This window comes from Athene cunicularia (genome assembly GCF_003259725.1).
Source record: "Athene cunicularia isolate RWA chromosome 1 unlocalized genomic scaffold, athCun1 chr1_part2, whole genome shotgun sequence".
Lineage (NCBI taxonomy): Eukaryota > Metazoa > Chordata > Aves > Strigiformes > Strigidae > Athene > Athene cunicularia.
The window spans coordinates 1284590-1302534 of NW_020799092.1; the positions used below are offsets into that span (position 1 = coordinate 1284590).

A 17945-nucleotide genomic window follows, 5' to 3' on the forward strand; every position below is an offset into this window, starting at 1 on the left:
TTCTGCTGGGTTACCTAACCTATGACTCATTCCTCTGAGCAGGCAGCCACCCCCTCAGAGGTACAAAGAAGGTGGGCTGTGGTATGCAGGGCAGCAGGGAAGTCATTTATGTTTGCCTTGGAGACCTCTGCCCCACTTCTCACCCGTGTCCAGAACAAGTTGAAGCTGGATTTTGAAAGCCTCAGTGCACACAGGCAGATAAAGAGGGCCTGGGAGCAGGTGAGGCAGTGCTGCCTGCTGCTTGGAGAGATGGACAGTGCCAACCTGCCTCCCAGCAACCTTCTTTTGCCTTCCTTTCCCTCCAGCTGGTAACACTTGATGACCCAGGGAAGTGCTGGGGGACATCTGTTTATTTGGGGGGCCTAACAAGCACTAAATTAGGAGCAAAGCCTGACCACCCAAAATGAGGGGGGCTTGCTCCTAACCACCCTCAGCCTAGACCATAGGGCTGGAGATGGTTCCCAGTGCCAGCAGGGGCAGGAGGAGTTGTCAAGCCCTGAATCAGAGTGCCTCACACAGAGTGTTTTCCCTGAGTATTCAAGCACTACTTTTTCCCCTGCAAAGATGCAAACTCTAATCTCCAAATCCATGCCAGGGTGGATGAGAACTTGCTTTGGGACTTGTCTTTTCATCAGCTCAACAAGAGTCCCACTTTGTTTGCCTGCAGGGCAAGCACCCTCCCAGGGGGCTGACTGTGCCTGGATGCTCAGGCTGCATCCCCTGGAGTAGATATCATTTGGGAGCTTTCATCTGGAGCCATGTGTTACACCTTCCCTGGGAGGAGAGCTGCATTTCTCCAGGGCAGAGCTGGGACTTTGCTCTACATTTTAGTGACTGCAGGTTAAAATCTTTTCATTTTCTTTCCTGCTTCCTTCACTCTCGTCCTCATGAAAGACATAGGCAACTGGTTTAGAGCCTGAAATAACACCTCACAGGGGACCCATGAAGTTCATCTTTGCTCAGAGCTTCAAAAGTGCATGACACTAGCAGTGCCCTAATCACAGGGGTGAGGACATATAGAGGACTTGACTGTGGTGCTGGTTGCCCATCTTCTCCCCCACTGACCTCAGGATCACTGGGCTCAGCCCTGTGCCTGGCCTCATGCTCCCCTGTCACAGACTCCTGTTTTCCTGTTGCATGCCCCAGGAAAGATGCATCTACCACCACAACCACCACATCTCCCTGGCGTGGGTATCTTAGCACCCCTTTCCCAAAGCAGGACTCGTAGAGACTGGTTAGGTGTCAGGACCATGCTAGGCTGGACGAGCACAGCTGCCTCTATCCAAATCCTCCACCTTCCCTCTGCCAGAGTCTGAACCCACACTTGGCCACGTGTCAGGGTGAGAACAGCCCCCATTAGAGGGACACTGCCCCCACTCTCCTGGCAGTGTCGCTGGACTCAGTCTCACTGTTGCCCCCAGGAGGATGAGGTAGCTGGCTTGTCACTTCACGATAACCAGGGCACGGAAAGACGCAAAGCTCTAGGGACCTCAGCCAGATGCATCAAGTGAGCTTTTCCCTGGCTTTTCTAGAGCAACCTTGCCAACATCAGCACTGGGGAGAGGCAAGGGACTGAAAAACAGGGGGCAAGTAGAAATGTGAGGGGGCTTGGTCTGTGGCACACTCACCCTGTCCTCTCCCCACACTTCTTGCTGCCCTACAACAGCAAAAGCAGTGCTTCCTCCTCCCCCTGGAGGGCTGGGCAGCTGGGCCTCAGCTAAAGGAGGAGAAAAATACCCCATTGTGCACCAGTCAAATCTTCCCAGTAACACAAGTCCATAGTCTTGACACCCATTCCCATTATGAGTGGTATTTAATTCTCCTTTATACATGGTTTGCCAATAAAAGGCTCCATTAAGAATTTACAGGCAATAAAGAGTACAGCTCCTATAAAATGAGGGTTTGTTACAAGCTTAGTGTCACTCTAACTGTGGTGGAGCACTGGCACACAAGCCATGCTCCCTGCAGCGTAGGGCTGGAGGTGAGGTAGACAGGGGAAGAGGGGACCCGGAGCACACAGTGCTACAGGGGAGGGGAGTGGGAGAAGAGCTTCAAATGTGTGTGAAATATTCTCCTACACAGTCTGATGCCACACAGTTCTCCTACATTCCCCACCTGGCACTCTGACCACACACCAGAGACAAAGGACAGCCCAAGGTGATGGGGAAAAGCCCGCAAGGGTGGTTTCCACCATGGTGGTGGAAGATGTCTCTCCAATAAAATACAGAAAGCTCAGATGGGGGAGGCAACACGTGTTACTCCCTGGCTCTTGGTGGCCTCAAGGGGACCAGAAAGGCTACTCTTGCAGGCCTTTGCTGCTGGCATTCCCTCAGGGAGGAAGGACACGCTACCTGGAGGAGCTTGGGGAGACAGTGACCTCTGAGAACATCTCTTGGGGACAGTAGCTGGCAGAGATCACTCTGCTATCCTGAGCTCAGTCACCCTCCTCGATCCACAGTGGGCGGGTTTGCTCCTGGAAGATGTATCCCCGAACTACCTTGGGCAGCTCCTCAGTGTGGCTCCAGGAGTGGGGCTCCACGCAGGCCCAGGAGCATGGTAGAGTGTGCAGAGCCTGCTCTGCATCACGACATACCTTTAGCACCTCCGAGTACCGCTGGCCCGCCTTTCCCAGCAAGCTCCTGGGAAAAACACAGCAATGAGCGTTACCCTTGGCATAAAGAGATGGGGTGGCAAAAACACACAGGAATTCCATCACATGTACAAAAAGCGGATTTTCCTGCCCTTTTTCCCCTCACAGCAGCCAACCCCAACACACACATAGCAAGTGCTCTCACGCCGATCCTCATCTCTCCCTCTGAACAGAGAAAAGGGCTTCTCTCTCCTCCTGCAATACCCTTCATCCACGCCACTGTCTTTTCTTACCTGAGTCCTCTAACATTCTTCTCAGTGACCTCGACATGTATAACGATGGGGTATATTTCATTTTTAATTAGCTCCCTCACACTGTGAACTCCCAGCTCTAGCAGACAGTGTTTATTCTGGAAGGGAAATTGAATAGATTTACTGATTTAAATGGAGAAAAAATAACCCCAGCCCATGACAGTTATATTAAATCAAACCCCATACTGTGAAATATCATTGCTTTTCCAATAGTAATTCCATTAAATGCAGGATTTACAGACAGTGGCAAGAGGGAAGAGGAGAATTAAAGAGCAGGGTCACCCACTCCATCAATGCCGAACCAACCCAAGAGCCCACCAGAACCCTTGCTCAGCCACAGCCCGTCTTCACATCCCCTTTGTCGCTGTCACCCACAGCCCCACATTTCTCTGTTTGCCTTGAGCACAGCTGTTGCCACTTTGGCGAAGATGAGGAATGTGAGAGCAGGGAGGTCACTTCTGCGTATGGCATTTCCCACTGCCTCCCCCACAAATCCCCAGTTGCCATTTCTTTCCCCTGAGCTCAACAGACACTCAGGGAAAAGTCCCTATCTGCTGCTCCACAACCCCACAGCACCTGGACCTAAAACACTCTCCAGATTACACAGACCCCAAGCAAGCAGCTCCTTCTCTATCACCACACCACCCTCCCTCTTTACCCACTCAGCTGTCCCCTCCTGTACTCCAATCTGAACAGGGTGCTCCATCCTGGCCCTCCCTCCCCACACCAAACTGCTCAGCACCTTCTCCATTGCCTCCCGGATCATGCGGATTCGCCCACTCTCCCTCTCGTCCTGGGGGACAGTTCTAGACACAGGGTACTCCTGAGCATGGGGTGCACTGGGATCCCCTTCTGCCAGCTTCTCTGTGAACCAAGAGGATATATGAAAAGGGAGACATCAGCTCCTTCTCCCTCTGGCATGTACTTTCTACCGCAGATACCATACATTTGCTGCTGTGCTTATGCTCATCAAGTTCCGTGTTTATGGATTCTGGAAAGTGAGTCTAATTACACATTGGCATGGATCTCCTGCAGCTTTTTGCATACAGAACAAGCAAGATATCACAGCTGAAGACACCTTCCAGGGCAAGAGCAGCACTTGTGTTGTAGTATGGCAGCAGCCTAAGCCATCTCATAGACATTATCCCACACTGCCACACTACACCACCCCTTTCCTAACAGAGTATGTCAGAAAAATAATCCCTTTATTTTGCCAGGTAGGTTTTCTGGGGGTCTGTGAGCTGCATGGGCTCATGGATGGCTCCAGTGAGTGGTAGGGCTGAGGAAGCAAAAGGAGTATGCATCTTGGTGTAGGAGAGTGGGAAGAAGATAGGGACAAGTTGAACCTCCTTTTGTTGGTGGCAGCCTGAGCCATCTCCCCCTGCTCGGAGGTGGGAGGACAACACCCAGCAGCTGAGCCAATGCCAGGCAGCACAGCAGCAGAGAGGTGATGTTGAGACAAAGAACTGTGGGCAGAGACATCACGTGTCCCCAGTAACTCCCGACAGATGACAGAATGCACACACACAGAGACCTCACTTGGGAGCCACAGGCTCTGCAGGCCAGCATGGCTGAAGCAGGTGCTGACCATGCTGCCCTAGACAGCTACCACACTGCCACTGAAACATGAACAGAGAACCTAACAAGGGTTTTAGGAGCTTTGCACTCCTAAGACAGAAATTATGTCTTTAGGAGAAGGCATGTTCGGAACTGGGTCCAGAGCATATTTCAGCTCTCCTAAATCCCAGGCTGGCTGGGCATCCTCTGCTGCCTCTGTCTGGTGGCAGGTACTTTCCATGTAGAACTGGATCCTGCAAAGCCATCTGTCTCCTTTGGAAGCAGCAGGCTCCTGTGGAAGATCAGCCTTCTTATGCTAACTTTGCACTGGCTGGGGAGTTTTCCAAAGGAAAATACAGGCAGTGAAGAAAAGAGAAATGGCTCAGGGCTCCCAGATCACCTTACTTCCCTCGCAAGAGGCAAAACTGACAGGGGAGCACTTTGATTTTGCCCTCGGTGTAAGTTCCCAGTCATGCTAATGGCTTCAAAGCATGTCTCTATGCAATGTGAGGGGGACCCTGCAGAGGGCTCAGTACGACAGGATATATGGCCAAGTCACTCAGATGAGAAGACCGGCAGTCAAAACTTGCAGAGCCATTCTTCTTCAGCAAACCAGAGATTTTTCACTACCTCCATCACCACCCTCCATAAAAATATACTGGCTCATTTTTCAGTCCTGCAGTTGGCAAAGGGTAAACACTAAACATGGGGAAAGGAGAGAAATGGAGAAGGAAGGAGGAAGGAGGAAAGAAGGAGTTGTCCTCTGTGAAAATTCCCTATGGGAGAAAAGTCCTTTCCCCAGCAGCCTCTCCACCAGTGTGTCAGCCTCACACTGCTGGCAGAAGGAAGGGGACAATAGCACTAAGGCTGAATCCTCTCATTCCTGTGGAAGAAGACCTGGTATGAAGTCAACCTCCAGGTCCCACCTCAGCCAGGGGCTTCATCTCTGGCAACAGTCACACAGAGAAATAAGTCAATGCCACCACAACCCACTCAAGGAAAGAGAGAGGATCCCCATGCCCCAGGAGACCAGAAGGGAAGGTTGGCTTCCCTGTGGGCCAAAGGGATAGGACATAGTTAAAGACAAGAGGGAACATTTTGCACTCAGCCCAAAGAGGTGACCTGTCAACAAGTATTGTCTGGGAAGACTGAGAGACCCCCACACTTAGCCACTGAAGAGACACCTCATGCCCTTTCCAAGAGTCCCATGAAACCACATCACATACTTCAAAGACTAAAAGCACCATCTTCCCTGGGCTGACCAAGACCTCCACAGAAGAGACCTCTTTGAGCAATATCTTAGCTTCCCACTGTATGGATAAGAAGTGGCAGAAAGTAAAATGGGAAAGCAGCCCTCAGAAGTAGACTTGTGTACTTCACCTCACTCAGCCCCAGGCTCCTAAAACAGCCCTGGATATCTCAACCACTCATCGCTGCCTACCTGCTGGGCACACATGAAAGTCCAGGCGAGAAGTGGGCAAGTCCAGAAGGTTCCTGATGAGCCGCGGTGCAATGCAGTTAGGTGACAGCACCACAGGACGGGGTGTTCTGACCACCACAGGACGCACCAGGCTGTAAGGCTTCAGGTTCATGTCCAAGTCTGGAAGACAGGAATGAAGAAGAGAAAGCCAAAGATGAGAACATGGGAGATCAGCCTATCACCGGCCCACAGACCATAGCATTCTTCCTGTACCATCATCTCATCCTGACTCATGGAGGCACCTACCAACCATCCTATGTCCCAGGATTGATCCTAACCCCAGTTATAACACTCACTCATGGGCGAACACCCTGGCTGTAGCCCCCCTTGCCCATTTCCATAAAAAGTGGAGAACCACAGAAGCAATGGAAAGCCCCAGAAAACTAGGGAAAAGAAGCAGGGGCTTTAAATATGCAAGGCTTCCCAAAATCCTGTTAGCAGAGTTATAAGAGGGATCTTGGGCTGAGAGACTGAGGCATCCCAGATGACAATGACCCTTCAGTGCCCACAGGGAACGACTGGGTCTCCAAAGGTGATGGGGCTGGCACAGGGGTAACAGCTCACCTGAGCAAGGGTCCAGCCACAGCTGCTGAGGGGACTGTTGTGGGCTCCTCTGCGGTTTGGATTTCACCAGGCGCAGTTGGTCCAAGGCCCGTTTCTTTAGCTGAGGAGAAAGTAATGTCAGTAAGGCTGAGAGCACAGACCATTTCCCCCCCCCCCTCTCTCTCACACACAGAGCTACAAACACTCACTGGCAAAGGGGATGGAGCACACATACAAAAAGCATGGGACTGGGTCCATGGGCCCATCAGACTCAGTCTGGGAAGTGGGGAGGGGGTAGGAAAGCAACCACAGAGCAGTAACACTGCCTGGGCTATAAACCCCTGCTCTGCTTGCTAGCCCAGCTGACACCTCTATATGAGCTGGTTTACCAACAGAGTGAGGCAGACTGCATGTCAAGATAGTGGGGTGGCCATAGGCACACACACACAGACCTCTCATTGATGGCTTCTTTGGCTTACATTATTTCTGTGGCCCTTCTGCTGCCCAGGCATCTGACCCTTCTCCTGGATCTTCAAAAGCTGGTGAGCCCTAAAATGACAAAGAGCTTCCACTCAAGCAACTCTGCAGCCTCCAAGGACCATAGCCTGCTGTGATCCCCTTCAGCAAACCCCACAGATCTGCTGAAGCACAGGCATATCAAAGCCCTCACTCAACCTCCCAGTCTCTCAAGGGCACACAAACACTACCACACTGGTCCCCTATACAAGGTTTGGGCAGCCCACACTATTGAGAGGCCAGTCTGCACTCCTCAGGATTCCTAGGCAATGCTCACCACAGATAAATGGGGTACCCCCTGCATCCTGGCTACCTGCTGTAGTTGGGCACTGTCCCCTTGTCCAGGTCCCGCATGGTCAAGGGATCGACACGGGAGCAGTACCACTCCAGCCGCCCTTTGTGCATGGTGTCTGTGACATGAAGGATCTCCCGACACTTGACACACAGTGCATATGAGTCTGATGGCTCCAGGAGGGTCAGGTTGGTGCGTACGTAGAACGAGTCTCCAGAAAACTTCTTCCCTTCTTCCAGAGCTTCCCGTAAAGGCTGGTATCCTGGAGCAGAAGATATGGGTCACCACAGGCAAGGACACAGGAGACAACCATCACCAATAAGGTAGCCAGGTCCCTAGCACAGCTGTGATGCTACGGATTGGGGTCAGGGGTGCAGAGGAGGCAAACAGACAGAAGGTCTGTACCTCCATCCTGTAACTCAGAGGATGCACAAGTCACACCAGACAGGGAAAGTTACGGGACCTATGGCCAACCCCAGTGTCAGACATGGTGGCCTAGGACCAAACAGGAGAGGAGAGAGAATAACTAAGATTTACCTCCAGGGCTGAGTGGAGGGTCTGGAAAGGGAGGCAGAGAGCTCAGGCTCAAAGGAAACTCAGCTGCCAGGGCCTTACCTTCCAGGTCCTGATGAAAGATGAGATTAGAGGGCTCATCCCAATGCAACAGGCTGAGGTAGGCGACCTCCTTCGTGCAGTTCTCCAGGGAAAGCACCTCTTCCTTCAGTGACGGCACCCTCAGCTAGCAAGGACTCGATTCTGTTAGACCCAAGGGCTGGAAGCAGACTTCCCCCCAGCTCTCTCACCCATCAGGGTTACACAAGAGATGTTACAGAGCAAGGCAGGTCCAGGGAAAGCTCTACCCAAGGACAAGGCATTCTCAGTCTGCCTCTGGTTTCTTCCTCTGCCCCTGAAATACCTGCTGCCAGCCACCACCCAGTCCAGATGCAGGGCTGCTCTGAAAGCAAATGTGTGAGCATGAATGTGTGTGAGAGTGGGGCCGGGAGGGCTGGTTTATTTTCAGTTACAGGTGGGATTTTAATTCGAGTAGTGTAGCTCTATTTCAAGTGGTGTCATTCTTGCCAAAACAAATGTCCTTCCCTCCCTCTAGGAGCTTTCTTCAGAGCAATTATTCTCTACAGCTCAGGAGGGTCATGAAGGCCTGAGAAATCTTGGTCTAGAATTGATTGCTTTGCAATGGGCATGTGCAGGATGCAGGATGCAAACTGCTCTGAAATACTACAAGGTGACAGACAACTCCAGGGACATATAGCCATACTGCCATCTTAATTGTGTTACTCCTTTTTGTTTCTCCCCTCCCACAGCTGAAGGAAGTGTTTCAGAAGGTCTCAGCATTTTCACATGCATAGGTAGACGCAAGTGCCATGAGACATGGACGGATGTTTGTGCTGCATAAAACTCTAGGCATCAAACAGTCCTGGGAAACAAGAGAAATGGAAGTGGACTTCAAGCTAGAGGTCAGCTTGCACTGGACATCACTCCACACTCCCTACATCATCCCAGGTGCCCTACAAACCTACAAAGCGAGCCCATTCCCAGACTCACCTCAATGAGCCGACAACCCTCTTTGAGTCCCACATCCTCGACTCGTGAGCCTGGCTTGACCCACTGGACGTAAATCCCTGTCCTGTTCCCTCCAAGGATGGAGATGTCTGCTCCAAGTCTCTTCTCCTGGGGTGAGGGGTTGCTGGGGTGAGCCATGCTAGTAAGCTGTACCACCAGTGACCTGGCAAGGAGAAATGCCAAATCCAGCAACTGAAATTTGCTGCCTTTTCTAAGAACCAATGCCCCCACGCCTTGTATCCAGCTACAGGGTGTTCATTATACTGAGCACTGCAGTACAGAGCTCATGATTCACCACCATCATCAGGACATATACATAGAGCTTACAAATCCCCACAGCCCCTTCCATCCCACCAGCCCCAACACCAAAGCCAAGCTGGGCTCCCACAGTCCTGTCCCTACCTAGATAAATGTGTGTCTAGCCCCAGGGAACATCCCCACCCCTGTCTTAACAAATGGGACAGCACAAAAACCTGGAGTCCTGCTAGGAAGCAAGGACTATAGGATCTTCATTTCTTTCCTCTACCACTAGCGAGAAAGAGCCCGCAAGGCGGGGAGGCAGAAAGGAAGGGTCTCCCAAGCATGGTTCCCCAGCACCACAAAATCTCCCCCCAAGCAGCTGCCTCAGAGTGCCTAGCTCAGAGAGCAGCAGTTACCTCCGGGTGACCTCCTCACGGCTGGGAAGCATGGATAAGCAGATCTCCGACTTCACCCTGGTGTAGGTGCTGCTGGAAGAAGAGGAGAAGGCCCCAAGCGAGGCGCTAGCAAAACCACTGCCTAGGAAAGAGAGCAAGAGGGAGAGAGAGGGCACATCACCTCTCCGAGCCGTGCAGGGAGATCATGTTCTCAGGGTGGCAAGGGTCTGTCTCCCCCTCCTGGGCATTTTCTAGTATCTCACTAGGAAATTGAGGCTGCAAGGAGGCTTTGAACAGTCACCCTCCTAGAAAGGGTTTCCCATGTCTTCTGAGAACGAGCAAATCTTTGCTCCCTTCATCAGCATTTCAGTCAGAAGGCAGCAGCAGCCAGAACCACCTGGATGTGCCCAGAGATCAGCCACCAACACCCACCACAGAACCTGCCAGCACCAAGAGCTCCACTCCAGCAGATTTAAACATCACTCGGGTAGTAGCAGATGAAGGGAATATCCAATAACACCCCAGGGCAAAGGTATTTTTCTCTTCTGTTACCTACTCCCCTAAATCCACATCAATTTCTCTATCAACTCAGCTCCAGGAATTAAACAGAGCTGCAGTGAATAGCTACCTGCTCTGCAGAGGAAAAGCCAACTTCTCCAGCTGCTGTACCTGGCAAGGCACAGGGGGACATGTGGGTTCACAGCACCCTGCTGTGGGTGCAGAGACCTTGCAGTGAGGTGCATGAGGGAGGGTCAGTCATCCAACCCTTCTCCCCACAGCCACCACTTCTTTTGAGCTAGGCCCTTTGGAGAAAGCCCCCACCCTGGTACCTGTTGCATCTTCAATGCTGCTAAAGGAGCCACAGGACAAGCTACAAAGACACAAAGAGGAGCTGTAAGGCAGCAGCTTTTCCAACGCCTGTTTGTATTCCCTTCTCATCAACCTCATCCCTTCAGTGGGAACACTCCCCAGAAGCACCCCCCAGCCAGCACACACCTTCCAGCCAGCCTTCCCCCTCTCAGTCCCCACTCCAGGTTCCCTCCTCCCCTGCCAGCTTGTTCTTCCTGACCCAACAAGCCCTACAGAGGAGACACAGACTCAAGCAGCCTCTGGCAATCACCTTTTGTAGGGCATGCATCTATCTTCCCGCTGCCGACGGAGGATGGAGCCGATGCAAGGCGGGAAGGGGAAGGTGGAAAGACGGTTGATATCCTTCTCATTGTCAGGAGTCACCTCCTTGGGCAGAGTGAAAGAGAGATGCCTGCTATCACCAACACCCAGCACCACCTCTCCCTTCCTTTCACACCAGGTTGAAAACAGCTCTTTGGGTACCATGTGCCTCCTTAGGGACCATCCACATCCCTCCAAACACCCAGGGGCACCTTGTTTTCACAAGAAAAGAGCACAGATGGAGATGCATGACACTGCATCCCCATCTTTCTGCAATGTACAAGCTGTGGGAGTAGCAACAGATGAAGGAAATATCCAGCCTTGTCCTTATATCTCACTTTTAGCCACCGCAAACAGAGAGCTTTGAGTAATCTGTGGGACTGGCCATTTTAAGGTGCTCTAGGATGTAAGTTCAAAGAGTCAAAAGAAAGAACCTGACTCCCTTAAAAACAATATGATGCTCCTACATGATTCAAAATATCTAGGATTTCTTTCCCAGCATGTGTAGATTAAACAGCTTTTTGGGGAGGATGTTGTGAGGCCATTCATTTCTAGGGTGTCATATGGAACAAAAAGAGTTTCACTTCCCCCTCTTTCCCACCCAGCTGAGTGCTACACAGTTTGATGCAGCATTGGCTGGTTTGTCAGAGACAGAGACTAAAGTTTTGTGCCTGGGATCTGCTCCCACCTTACACACCACCCCGTGCCCAGTCTTTCACCAAGTCACAGCCCCACAGTGAACCTGCTGCAATGCCTCTGTGCCCTTTTTGAGAAGTGTGGGGTCCCCACTGCCCTCAGCTGAGGGTCAGCCTCTCATGGGAAAGTGCTCACCATGCTCTGAATCGCTGAATCCCCAGGGAACGGGATAACAGAAACCCCTAGAGCATCCACAAGTCCAGTTGTAAAGCTGGTAGGGTTGTCTACAAGGCTCCAGGTGCTACTGAGGTTGGAGCAGAGAGAGTGGGAAGAGCTGCACATCTGGGAGATAAGAGACTCCATTATCCCATTGCATCCCCCAGAAATCAGCCCTGACCTCTCTGCCTTCTTTGTTTCCCCTTCTTTCTAGCCACCCTCACCTTGCCCAGGCTACGGCTGCCTTGGCACCGCTGCAGCTGTCCCTCCAGTGTGCTGTTCAGCCCTTCTGCCTGGCTCAGCTTGCTTAGGAGCTCGTCCCGCTCCTCCTCCAGGGCCCGCACGCGTTTGCGGTACTGGTCCTTCTCAACAAGGCTCTGGGAGTGTTGTAGCTGCACCCCATCGCGGCTCTGGATTGCCTGCAAGAAGCCAGGCTGAGAGTGAGAAAAGGCAGAGACTAATCCCCAGCTCCCACCCTGGCATGGATGGAGATCCACTGGGGAAGGAGCGGGTGCACAGAGCAGAGACAAAAGCCCTAGTCCTGCTGGGAGGTGGAGAGCCAGCAGGGAGTGCAATTTACCTGGTCCCGTTCTTTTTCGATTTCCTCCAGCTGCAACAGCACTGTGTTCATACGATGCTTGTAGAGATCACAGTCCTTCTGCAGCGTCCGGTACTTCAGCTGCAGATCTTCCACCTCCTGAAGGTACTGGCAACAGCGAGCAGCAAGCATTAGCCCTCCTGGAAGCAGCCCCTCCCTCCCCTCTCTTCTGAGCCCGGCTCAGTGTGTGGGGACAGGGCAGTGAATAAGATATACCTTATCCCTCAGCTCTTCAGCCCACTGTAGCTCGTTTTGCAGGGAGTTGAGTTTCTGGCAGAGATCCTGCCGATCATCTTGAGCTTCCTTCCAGTCATGCTCCAGGATGTCCAGCAGGATCTGCTCAGAGCCTGGCACTGGGCCCTCACCAGGTGTCTAAGGAGGTGAGAGGGTACCGTCACTGCACCACAGGTCCAAAGAGAGCACCAGACCAAGGCAGTGACAGGCAGACTGCCATCGTCACTCCTGCATTAATGTGCTGTGTGGTCCAAGGCACAAAGTCACACCTGTGAGCCCACCCAAGAATCACAAAGCTGAAAACAAGGATTCCACTACCTGGAAGCAATGGCAGCCACTACAGCTAAGCGATAGGCTCAGAGGAAGGGACAGCCAGCCCAGGACAGTGATTTCCCCCATCTTTCCAGTGCCTATGTCACCAGCACTGGGGCTGCTCCAGGAAAGGAGCTGACCTGGGGCCTGCCCTACCCTGCCAGGTACCTGCAACATGCCCTGCAGCTCCTGCAGTGATGCCGTGAGCCGCTGGTTCTCAGCCCACAGCTCGGACACAGCATCAGGGTGGCCCCGCTCCTCTACCTCTCGCTGGGGTGGCGCAGACACCTGTTTCCGCAGCAAGCTACATTCGTCCTCTAAGCTGGTCACTTTGCATTTCAGCTTGTCCACCTGCAACCCAGGGAAGAAACACAGTCTCACCCATACGGCCCTGCACCTCTGCTTTAGCAGGAGAGTGAAGCAGAGGATGCTGGGCAGAAAAAGGGTCTGGAGGCAAGCAAAGCAAGTGCTGGGCAAACATGAGAAGCACATTTTGGCCCCTACCATTGGGACAAAGTTAGCACAGCTGCACACAAAAGCTTTTCCCTGCAGGGCAGAGGAAGAGGCACTTGTGTAAGCGCATTCAGTCTCAGGATCCTCTCTCTGTGCAACAAGTTTCTTGCTACCTGGGGCATCCCCAGTGCAGCTGGCCCTGTCTGTGGGTGGACCACGGACCTCTGGTGTGCTGCCAAGGCCAGCAGTTCAGAGTATTGCAAAGGCTTCCCAGCTCCTAGAACAGCTGAGAAACAAAGCTGCAGCAGAAAAATCCACCAGATACTATTCAGTGAGAGGAGGCCACCTCTGGCCTGGAAGCATTTGAGGCTTAAGCCACCAGAGGCTGAAGAGTGGCACAGGTGCATCATCACACTCTAGCCTGCTCTTGCACTCCTCCACCAACATGTCACTGGAGACAGGGGAGGTCAGTTACTTTTAGGAGTAAGGGAGGTCCTCACAGCCCTGTAATGACTGATGAGGTTGATCAGAGAAGCAGCTTCACTGCCAGGTAAGGCTTTGAGAGCAAACAGGGCAAGGGAAACCTATCAAAGCCACTGAGCACTAAGCAGCATTTCCAGAATCACCAAGGGGGGACTTGGGAACGGGATTGCTTCTGCAAATTTGCACAAAAAGCCTAGAATGACTTTCCGGGACCAGTCACTTCTGGACCCTGGAGTCAGGAGGGGAACACAGGCTGGGACCTGGTGGGCCACCCTGCTTCCAGGGAGATTTCTTCACCCCACAGCCACCCACAAGAAATTCACCTTCCTGCTCAGAGGAGGCCCAGGGAAGCTGGCACTGGCAAGAATACCAGATAAAAATTAGGGGAGGATCCTGGCACTGGCAGACCAGAATGAGGAATGAAAGGTAACTGCTGGGCTGCATGAGAGGCCCAGGCTCAGACTGGTACGGAGAATGCCAGGAGGCAGCAGAGCACTGTGAAAACTGGGTTATTAATAGGTTCAAGGTAGGGCTGTCCTTGCCCAGGCAGGAAATGGGTGCGTGTTTGCTGGAGGTGAAAGCTTGGCAGCTGGAGTGCAGTGTCACAAATTCCTTCAGGTATGCAGGGCATGAGTCTCCTAAACCTCATGAGAGAGATGAGGAGGCGGTGGGGAGTGGCAGGGGGTATGGACTCTAGGCCAAAACGCTCCTATGAGCTGGGCAGCTCCAGGCAGCACACACACCCTCAGGGCTCTGCATATGAGTGGCTGCACAGCCACTATCCTCACCAGAAAGAGGAAAATGCAAGCCCTTTCCCAGAGAAGAAGTAAATACAAACACACAGCTTGACAGAATCAGCCGCCTGCTGTGTGCCTGTGCTGCCCAGACACAGTGCAGGCGCTCAATAGCAGAGCAGGCGGCGCAGGGCAGCGAGCTCGTGCAGGAGCATACAGGGATCTCATGGTGCCAAAGGCCAGGCTGAGAAAGCCAAGAGATGCCAGGGAAGGCATTTCCCTGGCAGCTCCTCTGAGCAGTTGCTTCTTGCTCTTCTAGGTGATGTATCTCCAGCTGTGGCAGGAGCTGATGATGTATCTCCAGCTGCCTCAGGGCAGTGGTAAGCCTCCTGGACTGTGCCCACAACTTGGCCACTGTGCAGGGCACATTCCCCCTCAAGAGCAGGGGCATGCACCCCAACGCATATCCCGCCTGCCATCAGTTCCTCCATGCTCACGGACCACCACACAAGGACATCTGTGTGCATCCCTCTCAGCTGTCAGATCCCCATTGCCTCCCACCACCAACCCTCACACTCCCTGGGGCTGTACCATCAGCTGCAGGTCCCTGCTCCGCAGCACGGCCATGTTCTTCTCCTCACAGAGCTGTGCATAGCGCATGGCCATCATGTAGTTCTCATCCTTCAGTCTCAGCAGCTCCACGCTGTTGGTGTCCCACTCCTCTCTCAGCCGCTGGCAACGTTCCTGCACCTTCAGAAGCTCCTGCAGCTGCTGCTCCAGCCGGGCCTTCTCTTGTTCCAATGCCTCGTTTTTTACCTGGAGTTGATGTTCCTTCAGCAGGTGCTCTTTCCGCTGAGCCCTCACCTTCTTCACCTCCATCATCAGAAACTGAGTTAGTCCCTCAGGGCCCTCCTCATCTGGGGAGAGACAAAGAAGATTCTGGTCCTGGCTGCTGAGACAGGGTTAACCACAAAAAAAAACCAGCCTGCAGATTTACCCAACACAAACAAGGGATGCCAAGCTCTCCTGTGGGTTTGCAGCCCTTCTTGTCCCAGGCTTATAGCACCACAGTCCATTACACACATACATTGGGGCCCCCTCCCTGCCAGATCCAGAGCACAGAGCTGCCAGGGTTCCTTGCACATTGGTAGCATGAACTTTATGTGCTTTATGCATGCCCATGCACAGATTTCTGGCCCTTCCCATTCAAGCAGCAGCTGAAAGGAAGAGGAGCACCTGACCCTACCCAGGATCATAGAGCAGCGCTGGGCTGGCTCCCTCCCCGTTAGCCGAGTATAGTGCTCTGGGTAGTAAAACTCTAAAGACTCCAGGAAGGCTTCATAGCCTCGCTTCCCACGGCGCCGGAGGATGTCCATCAGGTAACCTGGAAGAAGGGATAAAGAGCTAGGATGAATTCTCTGCAAACCAGAAAGAAAACAGCATAGACCAGCTTCGTGATACGAAATAGCATCTCTACCAGTTCTGCTTCCATCCACAAGAATGGGAATGGCTGGAGTAGGGAACAGGGTGGGAGCACTGGCCCACAGGGGGAGGCCCACAGAGGACAAGATGGAGGTCTGGCTGCAAAGCTTCTCAGAGAACAACAAAGCCAGGATTGCACTGCAGTGAGAGGGACCAAGCAGCCACACTACCAGACACCAGGCTGTTCCTCACAAACCAGGCTCATCTAAGTGCAAGTCTGTGCTTTCTCCCACCTGTCTGGTTGCTTTTGCAAGGGAATCGGCATGAATTCAGCACCTCCTCCTCATCCTGCTCATCTATCACGCGGCACTGGCGCAGGTATGGGGTGAGCTTCGCAGGGTTCAGGGAGCGGGTCAGCTGGTGCCGTGCACTCTCAATCTTTTCCCAAATGGTGTCCTCTTCCTCCTCCTGCTCCAAGAGGCTGCAGGCTTGGAGAGAGGCATTCTCCAGGGCTGGAAGGATAAAAGGAACCAGAAGATCTGAGGAATGTTGGAGGAGCACAGGGTAAAAGGCATGAGCAGGCATGGGAGAACAAGCTGAGGTACGACCCTGTAAAAGATTTGGTAGTCTTATAAATGGGACTCAGATATATCAGGAGACATTTTACATACAAATTGGTCCAGAAGGATCTTGAATGTTCACTCAGGGTCTTAGATATGCAGGAGGCAGAAGGCAGTGGTGCATAAAGAAGTTAGGAGCATATACAGTAGGAAGTCTAGGGAAGATGTCATCTTCATTCGAGGCAATCTTAAATCCCCCTGGCCATCACACATCCTCCCTTTTTCCCCATCCCCGAGAATGGGAAACTCTCAGGAGCAAGAGTTTTCACAGTCTGGGACACATTCTCTCATACTGGGGTTGAAGAGGAGTGGTTCCCTGGGGATCCATTTGCCCTGCATGCCTCAAGCATCAGTGACCAAGCTGCAGTTCCCAAGGGCACCATGCCATGGAGCACCTTGGCTACAGGTATTTTGGTACTGGTACAGTACCTTGGTACTGAAGCCAAAGGAGAATCAGAGAGGCCTATCTTCTATCTTCCACACATCTGTGTGGAGCCCTGGAAGAGCACAGCAACTAGGCAATACCTGTGTCAACCAAATAAAGCAAGAGGGACCCTCTGAGATCAATGGACTGAAACCCCTTAGAGCAGTGGTGAACGTGCTCCATTAAGCCCTACAAGCTGTGATGGAGCGGGTATGTGCAAGGACCTCTCTTGCCAGCTTGAGAAGTAAAATCTGCTTCACAGGCCAGCACAAATCCTTTGAGCTGGCAAGGCAAAGCAATGAGCTTCTGGGACCTAGAAGACAGTTTTCCTCCCCAGTGTGCACCATTACCTGCTGCTCTGGTGCTGGTATCAAGTCCAGCTTTCCTAGCCCAGTCACACAAACATCCCCAGGGGCAGTGTAGAGGTTCATGTTGTATGAAGGAAGAGGGAAGAAAATCTCCCACTTTTTTTTTTCTTTTTTTCTTTCTTATGGTGAGAATATCATGCCATTTCAGACAGCCAACTAGCACAGCAAGGAGGATGGCTGAGAAAGCTGTGCAGAAGTTAATCCTCCAGGTATAAATATAAGAGGCTCAGGGTCTACTGGATGAAGGGCAACAAGAAGAGAAAGTTGTTGAATCCACAAATGATACTCAAATGTCTGATTTCTACCACCAAAGGGCTTAGGAGCTTAAATACCGGTACAGATCTGGATTGTCCTAGGTTGAATAAAGAAAACAAACTGCATTTCTTGCAGAAACTGATCTCTCATCTGGGACAGGCTCGCTTGCCACAGGGACATAAGTATGCAGAAGAAGGATGCAACAGCAGGTCACAGAAGTTGCGCTGTGTTGAGCTCCGCTTTAAATCAAAGTGTTTCTCCAAGAAACCCAAGCCGGCTGTGCAAGCAGCGGCCAGCTTCGCGGTACCCCTCCTCCCGTCCACCGCGACCCCTCCAGGCCGGGGCCGGGGGGGAGGCAGCGTTTCCCCTTTCAGCCAGCCCGATGGCGCTCCTCGGGGAATGGCGAGCCGGAGGCCCACCCTGAGGAGCCGGCTGGGAAAGAGGAGCAGAGGAGCAAACACACAAGCCCCCCCCCACACCCCCGGGGCCCCTGCGAAACCCACGACCCCGGCCAC

The 17945-nt window shown here is 52.6% G+C and overlaps 1 protein-coding gene across 1 annotated transcript in view; it reads right to left on the reverse strand.

Moving 5' to 3' along the window:
• Positions 1-1280: 1280 nt before the first annotated feature.
• The window catches only part of CARD10 (caspase recruitment domain family member 10), an 18791-nt gene continuing 2126 nt past the window's right edge, over positions 1281-17945 (reverse strand). Inside the window, exons 3-23 of the mRNA XM_026862905.1 lie at positions 17738-17862; positions 16057-16302; positions 15588-15725; positions 14933-15258; positions 12840-13022; positions 12342-12497; positions 12108-12233; positions 11752-11946; positions 11507-11653; positions 10626-10741; positions 10336-10376; positions 9527-9647; positions 8853-9033; positions 7905-8028; positions 7311-7551; positions 6961-7030; positions 6503-6602; positions 5900-6058; positions 3644-3765; positions 2884-2999; positions 1281-2639 (exon numbers count right to left, since the gene is read on the reverse strand). Of these exons, the coding sequence (XP_026718706.1) occupies positions 2435-2639; positions 2884-2999; positions 3644-3765; positions 5900-6058; positions 6503-6602; positions 6961-7030; positions 7311-7551; positions 7905-8028; positions 8853-9033; positions 9527-9647; positions 10336-10376; positions 10626-10741; positions 11507-11653; positions 11752-11946; positions 12108-12233; positions 12342-12497; positions 12840-13022; positions 14933-15258; positions 15588-15725; positions 16057-16302; positions 17738-17862 (3238 nt within the window). The 3' untranslated portion in view covers positions 1281-2434. The remainder of the gene's footprint in view (positions 2640-2883; positions 3000-3643; positions 3766-5899; positions 6059-6502; positions 6603-6960; positions 7031-7310; positions 7552-7904; positions 8029-8852; positions 9034-9526; positions 9648-10335; positions 10377-10625; positions 10742-11506; positions 11654-11751; positions 11947-12107; positions 12234-12341; positions 12498-12839; positions 13023-14932; positions 15259-15587; positions 15726-16056; positions 16303-17737; positions 17863-17945) is intronic.